General features: G+C 31.4%; 1 protein-coding gene across 1 annotated transcript in view; it reads left to right on the top strand.

Annotated features, from left to right (window-relative positions):
- Nucleotides 1-15485, top strand: part of LOC148946968 (dipeptidase 1-like) — a 51020-nt gene that overhangs the window by 33347 nt on the left and 2188 nt on the right. The window contains exons 3-4 of the mRNA XM_089096469.1: nt 5302-5464; nt 9074-9206. Coding sequence (XP_088952595.1) covers nt 5302-5464; nt 9074-9206 — 296 coding nt within the window. The remainder of the gene's footprint in view (nt 1-5301; nt 5465-9073; nt 9207-15485) is intronic.

Genomic DNA, 15485 nt, shown 5'->3' with positions numbered 1-15485 from the left:
GAGTTTCTCGGTTTAGTTGGTCAATTCAATTTGTGCATTTCTCTCTCCGCTAAAAACCATATTCTTACAGAAATCGGTAAAACCTTAAACTTGTGGTTTTAAGAGATATTTCATTTTTGAGGCACAGACGTTATACATCTCCCAAATTCTGTATTTACACTTGACTCTTACTCCTGCAATTAAACTACTAATGCATTACTTCTAAAACAAAAAAAGAAGCAAAATACACTTCTGTTCACCTAGGACTTCTTTTTCTTCACCAGCCTCCTTTTTTCTCAGTCCTGAAGATTTAGGAGTTAAGAAAGAAATATTAGCAAAATCTTGCCATATCTCTGAATAGTAAGCATATGGATTTCCCTATTTTTTTACTTTTTTTTATTTTTTGTTCATTTTGATTTTTTTTTGTTAGTGAGTTGACGGTAAGGCTGAAACTATATTTTGGCATTTCTGTCAACACCCGAGAAATGAGGCCTGAAAGCAAGAAACAAGAAATGAAAAGTTGCAGCCATTTTGAAATAAGACTTTCGAGGAGTAAGGTTAAAAATCAAGGAAATTCTTAAGATCAATTTTCCTATCATATTAAATTAAAATAAAAAATCTTAATAATCTTAACAAGCAATTTAAAATTTAGGTTAAAAAAAATGTTCAAGCAAATCAAAATAAGTCAAAATATTTTGGTCACACAGTTCAAGTTAACGAACTGTAAGTAAGGAGCGACCCGGCTCAATAGTAACCGAAACTCTAGAAAACTGAATTTTGATACCAACAGATATATCAAAAGAATCAGATTTTTATGCTGATTTCAAATATATAACTTTCTTTAAGTTTAACGTTACCCATCAAAGGTTACGAGCCTGCAAAATTGTACATAATTTTTGAAAAAGGAAAAAGTCACAGAATCTTAATGAAAATCTCACCGTCATATTCAGCGTACCAGAGAACCCTACTGTTGAGGTTTTAAGCTCCTATCCGGAAAAATGTCGAAATTTGTATTTTTGCCAGAAGAAAGATCACGGATGCGTGTTTATTTATTTATTTGTTTGTTTTTTTCCAGGGATGATCATATCGACCCAGTGGGCCCAGCACTTTGGGAGAGGGCTTATTCTAACGGAAACAAAAAGTTTTACTGCCTTTTTTAAGAGACAAAAAAAATTGGATGGAAACTACACACCCTCCCACGCCACTATTTTTTCAAAATCGTCCGATCAAAATTTTGAGATGGCTATTTTGTTCAGCATAGTTGAAAGGCTCAATAACTATGTCTTTGGAGATAGCATGAATCCCACAGCCCCTGGGAAAAGTCTTTAAATTATAAGATTTGCCCATTGTTAACGTATAGTATTTGTAATTGGGATGTATGCATACATTTTTCGGGTGGGGAAGGGAGGACTAATTTTCGGCTGGGGGAATTTTGCATAGGGAGTATTTTCTACGGAGCCGCAAGATTCCAGGGGGTGAACTTTTCAGGAGAAATTTTATACTGGGGGAATTTGCCAGAATTCCTATAAGAAACTTCTTTATAAATCTTACTTTCTCTCTACCGACTCAATTTTATGCGTGGAGATGTTAAGAGTAATTTTTCGGGGGAGAATACTCACCAGGATTGAATTGTCAAAAGCATGGTTCCGTGGGCGGGGCATTCTTCCGTGGGAGTAAACTTAAAACGAACAGAAATTATTATGTATATGAAGGGGTCGCCCCTCCTCAACACCTCACTCTTTGTGCTAGAGTTAATATTTTGCCTCAGTTCTATAAAAACGACTCCTCAAACACAAGGGTCGTTTAATTAGAACGATAAGTAACTTTTTTAAAGTGCCAAAAACTTTAGTGTGAAGAGATAGGTGTTGAGGTGCGGGAAACCCCCCTCATATACGCAATAATTTCTGTTCGTTTTACGTTTTAATGTTGCTCCTTACTTTCAGTTGAAAAAACTTGCTTTTAATCAAACAGTTCGTGGTAACGAACTGTAAGTATGGAACGACCTGGCTCAATAGTAAACGAAACTCTAAAAAAACGGAATTTTGACACCAGTAGATACCCCAAAAGAATTGGATTTTTATGCTTATTTCAAATATATAAGTTTCATCAAGTTTAGTCTTACCCATCAAAAGTTAGGCGCCTGAGAAAATTTGCCTTATTTTCGAAAAAGGGGGAAACACCCCCTAAACGTGACAGAATCTTGATGAAAATTAAACCATCAGATTCAGAGTATCAGAAAATCGCTACTATAGAAGTTTCAGGCTCCTATCTGCAAAAATATGGAATTTTGTATTTTTTTTTTGCCAGAAGAAAGATCACGAATGCGTGTTTATTTGTTTTTTTTTCTCCGAGGGGTGATCGTATCGATCCAGTAGTCCTAGAATATCGTGAGAGGGCTCATTCGAACGAAAATTAAAAGCTCTAGTGCTCTTTTTAAGTGACCAAAAAAATTGGAGTGCAACATGGCCCCTCCTTTGCTCATTTTTCCGAAGTCATCCAATCAAAATTGTGAGATTGCCATTTTGTTCAGCATAGTCGAAAAACTAATAAATATGTCTTTGAGGATGACTTTATTCCCCAGAGTTCCCGGGGGAAGGGCTGCAAGTTATAAGCTTTGCCCATTATTTACATGCAGTATCGGTTATTGGGAAGTATACAGACGTTTTACGGAGGTTTTTTTTCTGATGGGGGGTCAGAGTAGGGGGTTACGGAGTAGGATCTTTCAATGGAGGATGCTTCCTTGGGGGAACGGATATTTTCTATGAAGGGGATGCCCAATCTCCCAACGTTATTCAAAACATAATCAGAAATTAAATAAAAAACAAGTTTTATCACCTCAAAGTAAGGACTAACATTAAAACTTAAAACGAACAAATACTATTACGTTTATGAGGAGGTGCACCCCCTTGTCAATACCTCGTTTTCTACGCAAAATTGTTTTTAAGTACTTTCGAAAGAGCTATCTATTCTAATTAACAAGCCTTTGTGATTCAGGGGTTTGTGGTTTGAACAAAATTCGAACTTTAGCGCAAAAAGTGAGGCATTGGCTAGGGGCGAACTCACTAATATACGTAATAAAAACATACAGGTTCGTTACTTAAATTAATTTGTAAGTTACGTCAGAACAAAATTTCAAGAAAGCCATTTAGCCAAAAAAATGGAAATTAATATGCAAATTTCTGTTTTAATTTTTCATATACGTCGAGCCAAAATTAAAGCTGCATTAATTCAAAAGCATTCAGAAATTAAATAAAAAAACTAGTTTTTTTAAACTGAAAGCGAGGAGCGACATTAAAACTTTAAACGAACAGAAATTATTCCGTATATGAAAGGGGTTGTCCCCTCCTCAACGCCTCGCTCTTTACGCTAAAGTTTGACTCTGTCTCAAAACTTTATTTTTTAAAACAATAAAAAACTTTAGCGTTAAGAGCGAGGCGTTGAGGAGGGGATAGCCCCTTTCATATACGGAATAATTTCTGCTCGTTTTAAGTTTCAATTTCGCTCCTTACTTTCAGTTAGAAAAAAACTTGTTTTTTTTAATTTAATTTCAGAAGAGCTCAGAAGCAAGTATGACTGCAAATCGAAAAAGCTGGTTGCTAGTAATTGCCAATACGTTGGATTCTAAATTGTGAAAAATGTAAATATTAGTTTTGCATTAATTGTTCCTTATTTAAAATAGTAACGAATTCTGAAAATAAATTAGATATACAAATCGGTTTTCCAGCTTATTCTACCTTAAAAAAAAGCTATAGGAAAAAATAATCCGCACAGAACATAAGAGCACTTGTAGATCAAGGTCTATGTTCTGTTTTGTTCTATTTTGTTTTGAGAGATTTGAAAAATGTAAACTTAAAAAAATCCTTACCGTCTCATAATAATATCTTTCATCCTAATGATAAAACAGAAAAAAGGAATACGAAATTGGTGCCATTTTGACTCGTACTTAATTCAGTATTCGCGTATTTTTCCGGCACTAGTTACCTCTTTTAGGATATTAAATATAAGAAAAACAAGTTTTTTCAACTGAAAGTAAGGAGCAACATTAGAACTTAAAACGAACAGAAATTATTACGTGTGTGAGGGGTTCGCCCTCTAGCCAATACCTCGCTCTTCACGCCTGAAGTTCGACTTTTGTTCCAATTCTTTAAGAATGACCTCTGAATCACAAAGGCCGTTAAATTAGATTAGATAGATCTTTTTAAAGTACTAAAAAAACTTTAGCCTAAACAGCGAGGTATTGACTAGGGTGCGAACTCTCCTAATGTACTTAATAATTTTTGTTCGTTTTAAGTTTTAATGTTGCTCCTTACTTTCAGTTGAAAAAATTGTTTTTTTTTATTTAATTTCTGATCTTTTTTAAATAATGCTGGGAAATCCGTCGGCCCCTTCATAGAAATATCCCTTCCCCAGGAAAACATCCTCCATGGAAAGATTCTACCATGTAACCGCCTCCTCCGATCCCCCCACCAGAAAAAATCCCTCCTGAAAACGTCTGTATATTTCCCATTAACTAATACTATATGTAAACAATGGGTAAAGTTTATAACTTGCAGCCCTTCCCCCACGAACTTTGAGGGATTAAGTCATCCTCAAAGACATATTTATTAGATTTTCGACTATGCTGAACAAAATGGTTATCTCAAAATTTTGATCGGGTGACTTTGGGGAAAAGATGAGCGTGGGTCGGGGGCCTAGTTGCCCTCCAATTTTTCGGTCAGTTAAAAAGGGCACTAGAACTTTTGATGTCCCTTCGAATAAGCCCTGTCGTGATACTCTAGGACCACTGGATCGATACGATCACCCCTGGGAAAATAAAATAAAAAAAAACAAATAAACGCGCATCCATGATCGTTCTTCTCGCAAAAAATACAAATTTCCACATTTTTGTAGATAGGAGCTTGAAACCGCTGCTTCAGGGTTTTCAGGGTTGCTGAATCTGATGGTTTGATTTTCATTAATGTTCTATCACTTTTATGGGGTCTTTTCCCTTTTCTTCAAAAATAAGGCAAATTTTTTCTGGCTGGTAACTTTTGATGAGTAAGACTAATCTTGATGAAACTTATATATTTGAAAGCAGCATAAAAATCCGATTCTTTTGATGGATCTACTGGTATCAAAATTTCGTTTTTCAGAGTGTCAGTTACCACGAACTGTTGGAGAAAAAAGTAATCATCATTACAGTTCAGATTTGTATAAGGATACTGTTAATATTGAAAAACCAGGTGGATATTCGCAAAAATTGTAGGTTCAAACAATAAATTTGTAAGGAATGTTTTTAATTCAGGAAGGTTTTCTCTCTCTTATCTATTTTGAATTTTTTAGTCACAATGATTTACCGTGGAACATAAGAAAACTTGGCCGAGGAAAATTGTCTGAAGTGCAATTGGACAACACGGAATATTTCAGAACCCAGCATGTCTGGGCAAGGAGTGATTGGACACATACAGACCTAGTTAGGTTAAAAAAAGGACATGTTGCAGCTCAGGTCTGTTGTAGTTTTAGTTTTTTATTAACCGACGAGGTTTAGAGAGAACAAACAATAATACCAAAGCAGTTTAAATACGTTTTAAAGACACAACCATTTTTCTTTTAAATTAAAGTTCAGATCTTATCATTTTTCTTAGAATCTCGTCAAATGGTACTGCGGGAAAATATCAAGGGATGGATTTTGTAAAAAATTGGAAAGGAAGATTTTTTTTTTTTTTTTTTTTTTTTTTTTTTTTTTTTAGAAGATGAAATGTGATTTTGTTTTATACATAAACTTAAAGCCATATAAAAATTTACTTCTAGAAACTAGACAAAATAAAACTGTATTACTCCTGGGAAATGATTTTAATATCCCTTAAATCAATGCCTTAATGATTGGTTTAAATAAATTTCATGTCCTCCTTAATTACCGCTGGCTTTTCGAACTTGAGAATGTATGGCATAAACAAACACTGGCTGGGTGTATTCATTCAATAAACACCTTTCTGGATGCTTCAGACCGCAAAAGGTATTTAATCTAGACTATTTAGCTCCATTTAATAACTTTCAGTACTTTTGAATTTGATAACAAATATCGTCAAGTCTAAATATTTACCATGTAAAAAAAATTTAAGCAAACTGGGAAAATAGATATGAAGCAGTTTTAAGCTGGGGAGTGATTTTTTTGGGCTCTGTTAGAAGTGGTTACAGTTTATATGATTAGATAATTATATAAACTGTGGATGTGGTATTGATACATCTTTAAGACTATATTTGGTCCGAATGTTTGGATACAGACTACTTTAGACCACTACTGCACACAGGGGGTGACTAGGGAGAACTTGCTGGAAAAATTTAAAAATTGGTACATCACATATCAATTTTTCTTTTTATCTACCTATTACGGTATTTTGCGGTCTTGGTAGAGTTTTAAAATGTATTCTTCTTCCATATCAAATTTCTGAGATTGATTTTGAAGAAATTCGACTTAGTTTTCTGCCTTGGGTAGGATCCAACCACATTGAACGGACACTTGTTTCACTTCTTGTAGATATTAAATAAAAAAAACAAGTTTATTAAACTGAAAGTAAGGAGCGACATTAAAACTTAAAACGAACAGAAATTATTCTGTATATGAAACGGGATGTCCCCTCCTCAACGCCTCGCTCTTTACGCTAAAGTTCTTATTTGTTTTTAAAAATAAAGTTGTGGGAAAGTCAAACTTTAGCGTAAAGAACGAGGCATTGAGGAGGGGACATCCCTTTTCATATACGGAATAATTTCTGTTCGTTTTAAATTTTAATGTCGCTCCTTACTTTCAGTTTAAAAAACTAGTTTTTTTATTTAATTTCTGATTGTTTTTTAGTTAATGCAGCTTTTACTTTGGTTCACCGTCATTGAATAAGTAAACAAAACTTTGTTCCAACTTTGAAAATGACCCCTTAATCACAAAGGCCGTTAATTAGAATAAATAGCTCTTATAAAAAGTACTAAAAAATCTTTGGCTTAAAAAGCGAGGCATTGACTAGAAGGTGAGCCCAATCATATAGCTAATATTTTTTGTTCGTTTTAAGTTTTGATATTGCTCCTTACCTTCAGTTGAAAAACTTGTTTTTTTATATTTAATTTCTGATTTTTTTGAAATAATGATGGGAAATCAGGCGCCCCCTTCATAGCAATGTCCCTTCCCCCATGAAAATACCCTTCATGAAAAGATCCTCCCATATAACCCCCGACCCACCCCCACTACCAGAAAAAATTCCCCCTGAAAACGTCTGTATGCTTCCCAATAACCATTACTATATGTTAACATTGGGTAAAGTTCATAATTTTCAGCCCTTCCCCTGGGGGCTTCGAGGGATCAAGCCATCCTAAAAGACATATTTTTAATATTTTCGACCATGCTGAACAAAATGGTTATCTCAAAATTTTGATCGGGTGACTTTGGGAAAAAATGAGCGTGGGAGGGGACCTAGTTGCCCTCCATTTTTTCGGTCACTTGAAAAGGACACTAGAACTTTTAATTCTCGTTCGAATAAGCCCTCCCACGATATTCTAGTACCACCGGGTTGATACGATCACCCCTGTGGAAAAGAAAAAAAAAAACAAATAAACACGCATCCGTGATCTTTCTTCTGGCAAAATATGGAAAATTCCACATTTTTGTACTTGCTTGAAACCTCTACAGTAGGGTTCTATGATACGCTGAATAAGATGGTGTGATTTTCATTAAGGTTATATAAGTTTTAGGGGGTCTTTCCCCCTTTTTTCGAAAATCAGCTAAATATTCTCAGGCGCGTAACTTTTAATGAGTAGGACTAAACGTGATGTAACTTATATATGTGAAATCAGCATAAAAATCTAATTCTTTTGATGTATCTATTTGATGTATCGATGTAAAATTTAACAATGTTAGCTTTCAAATAAACCATTTATTGTTTTGATTTCCTCCCCCTTTCTTAATGAAAAATTCCCCTTCCTCCTCTCCCAAAGATAAGATATATATGCACCATTGCATCAGAATAATATATTTTAGGATTATTGGCTGATATATCTTAGCACAGAAATGATGCATTTGTTCAGCATTGAAAGCGATCTTCTCATAGTTATCTGCAAGAACAGGATTGGCTGATCAGTCTTCTGTACTTCTGGACACATTTCTGACATGGAAGGGTTTTAAGTCTTTATCTTTCTTTCCAAACAATCATTAAAAAATTTTCCATCCCAGAATAATAGCTTCGGGTGGTCTTGCAAGCCCTCTGCATTGTTTTTTTCTTTATTATTATTTTCCAATCTTGTTATTGTTATACGAGAATAATTCAATATTCTAGTATTGAATGTTTACAAACGTCTTAAAAGCTGTTTTTGCAGCACATCTTTCTTTCAAGTTTGAAAACCTCCTAGGAAGTTTGGAAGTTCTTAGAAGCTGTGTGCTACAGCAATATTTACTATAAAGATCACATGTCAGCATTCGCCATATAAAGCTTAATGTTTGGAAGTACCTTGGTTTTGAAAAGAATAATTTGGATACTCCATAGTCTCGGACCATTCACTCTATTCCGAATAATCTTCCTTTTAGGTTTCTCATTCAACATCTCTGAGCTACTTTACAAAGATAATATTGTTGCGATGCAATGTGAGAGAATACTAGTTTAAAGTAGCCTATTAATATTTTTATAAAGTGTTTAAGCTTACATGGTGTTCATTTTTTATACCAAGGTTACTTTGTCAAAAATAATGTTTTAGTTTCACTCTGCAATGGCATGACTCACGCAAGGACTGGCTTTGCCTATATTAATACTATTTGTACCTTTATGAACAACACAATGATGGTAGGCAGGAACATATGTAGAAAGGGAGGGAATCTTCTAGTGATTTCTGCCCTGTAGTCAAAATGTACAGACTAAGGTCATTTTACTTTATTTTTGCACTATTCACCTTTTTTTTTGGGTGGAGGGGGGGGGGGGAGCAAATTTGGTCTTGATATTTTCCTGAGTACATATAATGTACTCTGGACAATATCATGCATGTATGAGCTCAATTGCTCTTTTAGAACATAGATTTTATCATTAGCCTACTCTGAAACTCCGATTACACTGCTATGTTTTATATATTGTCACTTTTGCAGTTTTGGGCGGCATACGTCCCCTGTGAAGCCCAAGACTTGGATGCTGTCAGACTTACACTGGAACAAATCGACATAATCAAGCGGATGACAATCCAATATACTAACTATCTCACTTTAGTTAACACATCACAAGGTACTATTTATCGGCTTTTTCTATTTGTTTCTGCCAGAAAGAGATTTTACTGACAATGACACATACAGCTTCATCCGAACACCGGTATAAGAGCAACTGAAGAGGGGGGGGGGGAGCAGGGTCGTTACTAGCCAATGTGCTTGGGGGGAAGTAAGAGATTTTACCGACTGGCTGGTCATTTTTACCGACTGTTTTTTGTCAATAATTAGCATATAGTCCATTCAGAATATAATACGTAAAATCACTAAATGAGTCGGTAAAACCGCTGCATTTACCAGACGGAGATTCAGATTTCAGTAAATATCATGTCACTATTTTAATGCTCTTTCTTTAACCAAATGGAAAATTGTAACACCATCTGTAAACTCACGGCAGAGTCGTTAAAACTTCTGCGGTTACCGACCAAGTTCGAACTTTCTGTAGATGACATGTCAGTGTTTTGTGGTCTTTATTTAACCGAACCAAGAATTTTAGTGGCGTCGGAAAAATCATGGTGCTTCGCTTCACGATTTTAATGACTTATTTTTTTTATAGAGTGACCAAAGCACTGGGGGAGGGGGGGGCGTCCCCCTTCCTCCCATACGTGACGGTCGCGGGAGTTGGGGGGTAAGAGGAGTAACCGTAATTAAAATTTAATTACACACTGTGCGTAATTAACAACATGTGTAATCACACAGTATGTAATTATACTGTAACATGCAATCGTACAGTAGGGAATTAATTGTTTTTTTTAATATTTATGTCATTTTCCTATTTGTATTAGTTTAGTTTATGTGATATATATATATATATATATATATATATATATATATATATATATATATATATATATATATATATATATATATATATATATATATATATATATATATATATATATATATATATATATATATATATATATATATATATATATATATATATATATATATATATATATATATATATATATATATATATATATATATATATATATATATATATATATATATATATATATATATATATATATATATATATATATATATATATATATATATATATATATATATATATATATATATATATATATATATATATATATATATATATATATATATATATATATATATATATATATATATATATATATATATATATATATATATATATATATATATATATATATAAAAAAAAAAAAAAAAAAAAAAAAAAAAAAAAAAAAAAAAAAAAAAAAAAAAAAAAAAAAAAAAAAAAAAAAAAAAAAAAAAAAAAAAAAAAAAAAAAAAAAAAAAAAAAAAAAAAAAAAAAAAAAAAAAAAAAAAAAAAAAAAAAAAAAAAAAAAAAAAAAAAAAAAAAAAAAAAAAAAAAAAAAAAAAAAAAAAAAAAAAAAAAAAAAAAAAAAAAAAAAAAAAAAAAAAAAAAAAAAAAAAAAAAAAAAAAAAAAAAAAAAAAAAAAAAAAAAAAAAAAAAAAAAAAAAAAAAAAAAAAAAAAAAAAAAAAAAAAAAAAAAAAAAAAAAAAAAAAAAAAAAAAAAAAAAAAAAAAAAAAAAAAAAAAAAAAAAAAAAAAAAAAAAAAAAAAAAAAAAAAAAAAAAAAAAAAAAAAAAAAAAAAAAAAAAAAAAAAAAAAAAATATATATATATAATATATATATATATATATATATATATATATATATATATATATATATATATATATATATATATATATATACATATATATGTATATATATATATATATATATATATATATATATATATATATATATATATATATATATATATATATATATATATATATATATATATATATATATATATATATATATATATATATATATATATATATATATATATATATATATATATATATATATATATATATAAAAAAAAAAAAAAAAAAAAAAAAAAAAAAAAAAAAAAAAAAAAAAAAAAAAAAAAAAAAAAAAAAAAAAAAAAAAAAAAAAAAAAAAAAAAAAAAAAAAAAAAAAAAAAAAAAAAAAAAAAAAAAAAAAAAAAAAAAAAAAAAAAAAAAAAAAAAAAAAAAAAAAAAAAAAAAAAAAAAAAAAAAAAAAAAAAAAAAAAAAAAAAAAAAAAAAAAAAAAAAAAAAAAAAAAAAAAAAAAAAAAAAAAAAAAAATATATATATATATATATATATATATATATATATATATATATATATATATATATATATATATATATATATATATATATATATATATATATATATATATATATATATATATATATATATATATATATATATATATATCACATAAACTAAACTAATACAAATAGGAAAATGACATAAATATTAAAAAAAACAATTAATTCCCTACTGTACGATTACGTAATATTTCAGTATAATTACATACTGTGTGATACACATGTTGTTAATTACGCACAGTGTGTAATTAAATTTTAATTACGGCTACCACTCAGCCTCCCGCGACCGTCACGCATATGGGACGGACGGCCGCCCCCTCCCCAGTTAGCTTTGGTCACTCTCTATAAAAATAAGTCAGTAAAATCGTGAAGCGAAGCACCATGATTTTTCCGACGCCACTAAAATTCTTGGTTCGGTTAAATAAAGACCACAAACATCTGACATGTCATCTACAGAAAGTTCAAACTTGGTCGGTAAACGCAGAAGTTTTAACGACTCTGCCGTGGCTGAATGGTGTTTTCAATTTTCCATTTGGTTGGAGAAAAGAGCATTAAAATAGTGACATGATGAAACTTGCTGAAATCTGAATCTCCTGTCGGCAAATGCAGCGGTTTTACCGACTCCGTTTAGTGATTTTACGTATTATATTCTGAATGGATCTATATGCTAATTATTGACAAAAAACTTTTTTTGATCGGTAAAAATGACCAGCAATTCGGTAAAATCTTTTACTTCCCCAAGCACATTGGCTAGTAACGACCCTGCTCCCCCCCCCTCTTCAGTTGCTCTTATACCGGTGTCTGGATGAAGCTGTATGTGTCATTGTCAGTAAAATCTCTTTCTGGCAGAAACAAATAGAAAAAGCCGATAAATAGTACCTTGTGATGTGTGTTAACTAAAGTGAGATAGTTAGTATATTGGATTGTCATCCCGCTTGATTATGTCGATTTGTTCCAGTGTAAGTCTGACAGCATCCAAGTCTTGGGCTTCACAGGGGACATGCCGCCAAAACTGCAAAAAGTGACAATATATAAAACATAGCAGTGTAATCGGAGTTTCAGAGTAGGCTAATGATAAAATCTATGTTCTAAAAGAGCAATTGAGCTCATACATGCATGATATTGTCCTGAGTACATTATATGTACTCAGGAAAATATCAAGACCAAATTTGCTCCCCCCCCCCCCTCCCTCAAAAAAAAAGGTGAATAGTGCAAAAATAAAGTAAAATGACCTTAGTGTCTGTACATTTTGACTACAGGGCAGAAATCACTAGAAGATTCCCTCCCTTTCTACATATGTTCCTGCCTACCATCCTTGTGTTGTTCATAAAGGTACAAATAGTATTAATATAGGCAAAGCCAGTCCTTGCGTGAGTCATGCCATTGCAGAGTGAAACTAAAACATTATTTTTGACAAAGTAACCTTGGTATAAAAAATGAACACCATGTAAGCTTAAACACTTTATAAAAATATTAATAGGCTACTTTAAACTAGTATTCTCTCACATTGCATCGCAGTAATATTATCTTGTAAGTAGCTCAGGGGGTGAAGTTATTTGGAATAGGGTGAATGGTCGAAGAACTATGGGTAATCAAATTCTTTTCAAGGTACTCCAAACATTGAAAACATATGGCGAGATATGACATGTGATCTTTATAATACTTGCTGTAGCACACAGCTAGAACTTCCAAACTTCCTGGGAGGTTTCAGAAGAAGAAGATGTGCTGCAAAAACAAGAACGTTTGTAAACGATGCTAGGATGTGAATTATTCCAAGATTGAAATAATAAAGAAAAAAAACAATGCAAGAAACTATAAGGTAGAAATTCTGGGATGGAAAATTTTTTTAATTGTTTGGAAAGAAGATAAAGACTTCCATGTCAGAAATGTGTCCAGAAGTACAGAAGATTGATCAGCCAATCCTGTTTATTTAAGATAAGCTGCTGAACAAATGCCATCATTTCTGATAACTAAGATAATCAGCCAATATCCTAAGATATGGTATTCTGATGGTATACCATATATATCTTATCTTTTTTGGAGAAGAGGAAGAGAATTTGCATTAAAGAGGGGAAAATCAAAACAATAAATGGTTTATTTGAAAACAACATTGTTAAATTTTACATCAGGTAATTATACATCAGAAAATTAGACTGATTTCACATATAGTTACATCACGAGATTACGCGCCTGAAAATATTTAGCTGATTTTCGAAAAAAGAAATCTAAAATTTTCAAACTTTATAGAAATCACACCATCTTATTCAGCGTATCATAGAACCCTACTGTAGGTTTCAAGCGCAAGCAAAAATGTGGAATTCCATTTTTACAAAGAAGATCACGGATGCGTGTTTATTTGTTTTTTTTTCAGGGGTGATTGTAGTCGACCCAGTGTCAGTATATCGTGGGAGGAGCTCATTGAACAGTGTTCTTTTTAAGTAGCCGAAAAATGGAGGAGCAACTAGGCCTCCCACACATTTTTCCAAAATCACCCGATCAAAATTTGAGATATGCATTTTGTTCAGCATGGTCGAAAGTAAAAATGTCTTTAGGATGACTTAATCCCTCGAAACTTGAAAGAATAATATGAATTTAATGTTAACATATAGTAATGGTTATTGGGAACTTCCCAGATTTCCAGGGGAAATGCAATTGGAGTCGGGGTGCATATGGGAGGATCTTACATGAAATTATTTTCACATGGGGGAAGGATACATTGCTACTTTGGTCCATCATTATTTCAAAAAAAATGGAAATTAATAAAAAAACAAGTTTTCAACTGAAAAAGGAGCAACATCCAAACCCAAAACGAACAAATATTAGCTATATGGTGGGCTCACCTTCCGAAGTCTCGCTCTTAAAATTTTTAGTACTTTTTACAAAATGACTGATAATTAACGACACTTTTTATGATTAAGTCATTTTCAAAGTTGGAACGTTTGCCGATTCAATGACGGTGAACAAAGTAAAAGCTGCATTAACTAAAAAAACGATCAGAAATTAAATAAAAAAAACAAGTTTTTAAACTGAAAGTAAGGAGCGACATTAAAACTTAAAACGAACAGAAATTATTCCGTATATGAAAGGGCTGTCCCCTCCTCAATGCCTCGCTCTTTACGCATAAAGTTTGACTCTGTCCCGCAACTTTATTTTTTAAAACAACAAATAAACTTTAGCGTAAAGAGCGAGGCGTTGAAGAGGGGACAACCGTTTCATGCCTACGAGATAATTTCTGTTCGTTTTAAGTTTTAATATGCTTCGCTACTTTTTTTCGGACTTGTTTTTTTATTTAATATCTACAAGAAGTGAAACAGGTGTCCGTTCAATGTGGTTGGATCTACCCAAGGCAGAAACTAAGTCGAATTTCTTCAAAATCAATCTCAGAATTTGATATGGAAGAAGAATACATTTTAAACTCTACCAAGACCGCAAGTACCTAATAGGTAGATAAAAAGAAAAATTGATATGTAGATGTACCAATTTTTAAATTTTTCCAGCAAGTTCTCCGCCCCTGTGGTGCAGTGAGAGTGTCTGTATCCATTCGGACAAATATGGTCTTTAAAGATGTATCAATACATACGTTTTATATTGTATCCTTATAAACTGTAACCACTTCTAGCTGGAAAAAATCACTCCCCAACTAAAACTACTTCATACACATGGTAATATTTGACAGTAGTCAAATTCAAAAGTACTGAAAAGTATTAAATGGAAATATGAGTCTAGATTAAATACCTTTTGCGGTCTAGTATCCAGAAAACGTTTATTGATGAATACATGCCATATTTTTCAAGTTCAATAATAGGAGGACATGAAAGTATTTAAACCAATCATTAAAACATTGATTTAAGGAAATTTGAATAATGCAGTTTTATTTTGTCTAGAGTAAATTTTTATATGGCTTTAAATTTAAAACAAAATCTAAAAAAAAAAAAAAAAAAAAAAAAAAAAAAAAAAAAAAAAAAAAAATTTGAGAAATGTACTCCAATTTTTTACAAAATCCATCCTTGATATTTTCCCGCAGTACCATTTGACGAGATTCTAGAAAAATGATAAGATCAGACTTTAATTTAAGAAAATGGTTATTGTCTTTAAAACATTTTAAACTTGCTTTGGTGATATTGTTTGTTC

This window comes from Artemia sp. Qi Xiang Cuo, chromosome 11 (assembly GCF_049724085.1).
Source record: "Artemia sp. Qi Xiang Cuo chromosome 11, ASM4972408v1, whole genome shotgun sequence".
Lineage (NCBI taxonomy): Eukaryota > Metazoa > Arthropoda > Branchiopoda > Anostraca > Artemiidae > Artemia > Artemia sp. Qi Xiang Cuo.
Note: the sequence above shows the minus strand (reverse complement) of the source record. Positions and strands in the feature narration are given on the sequence as shown.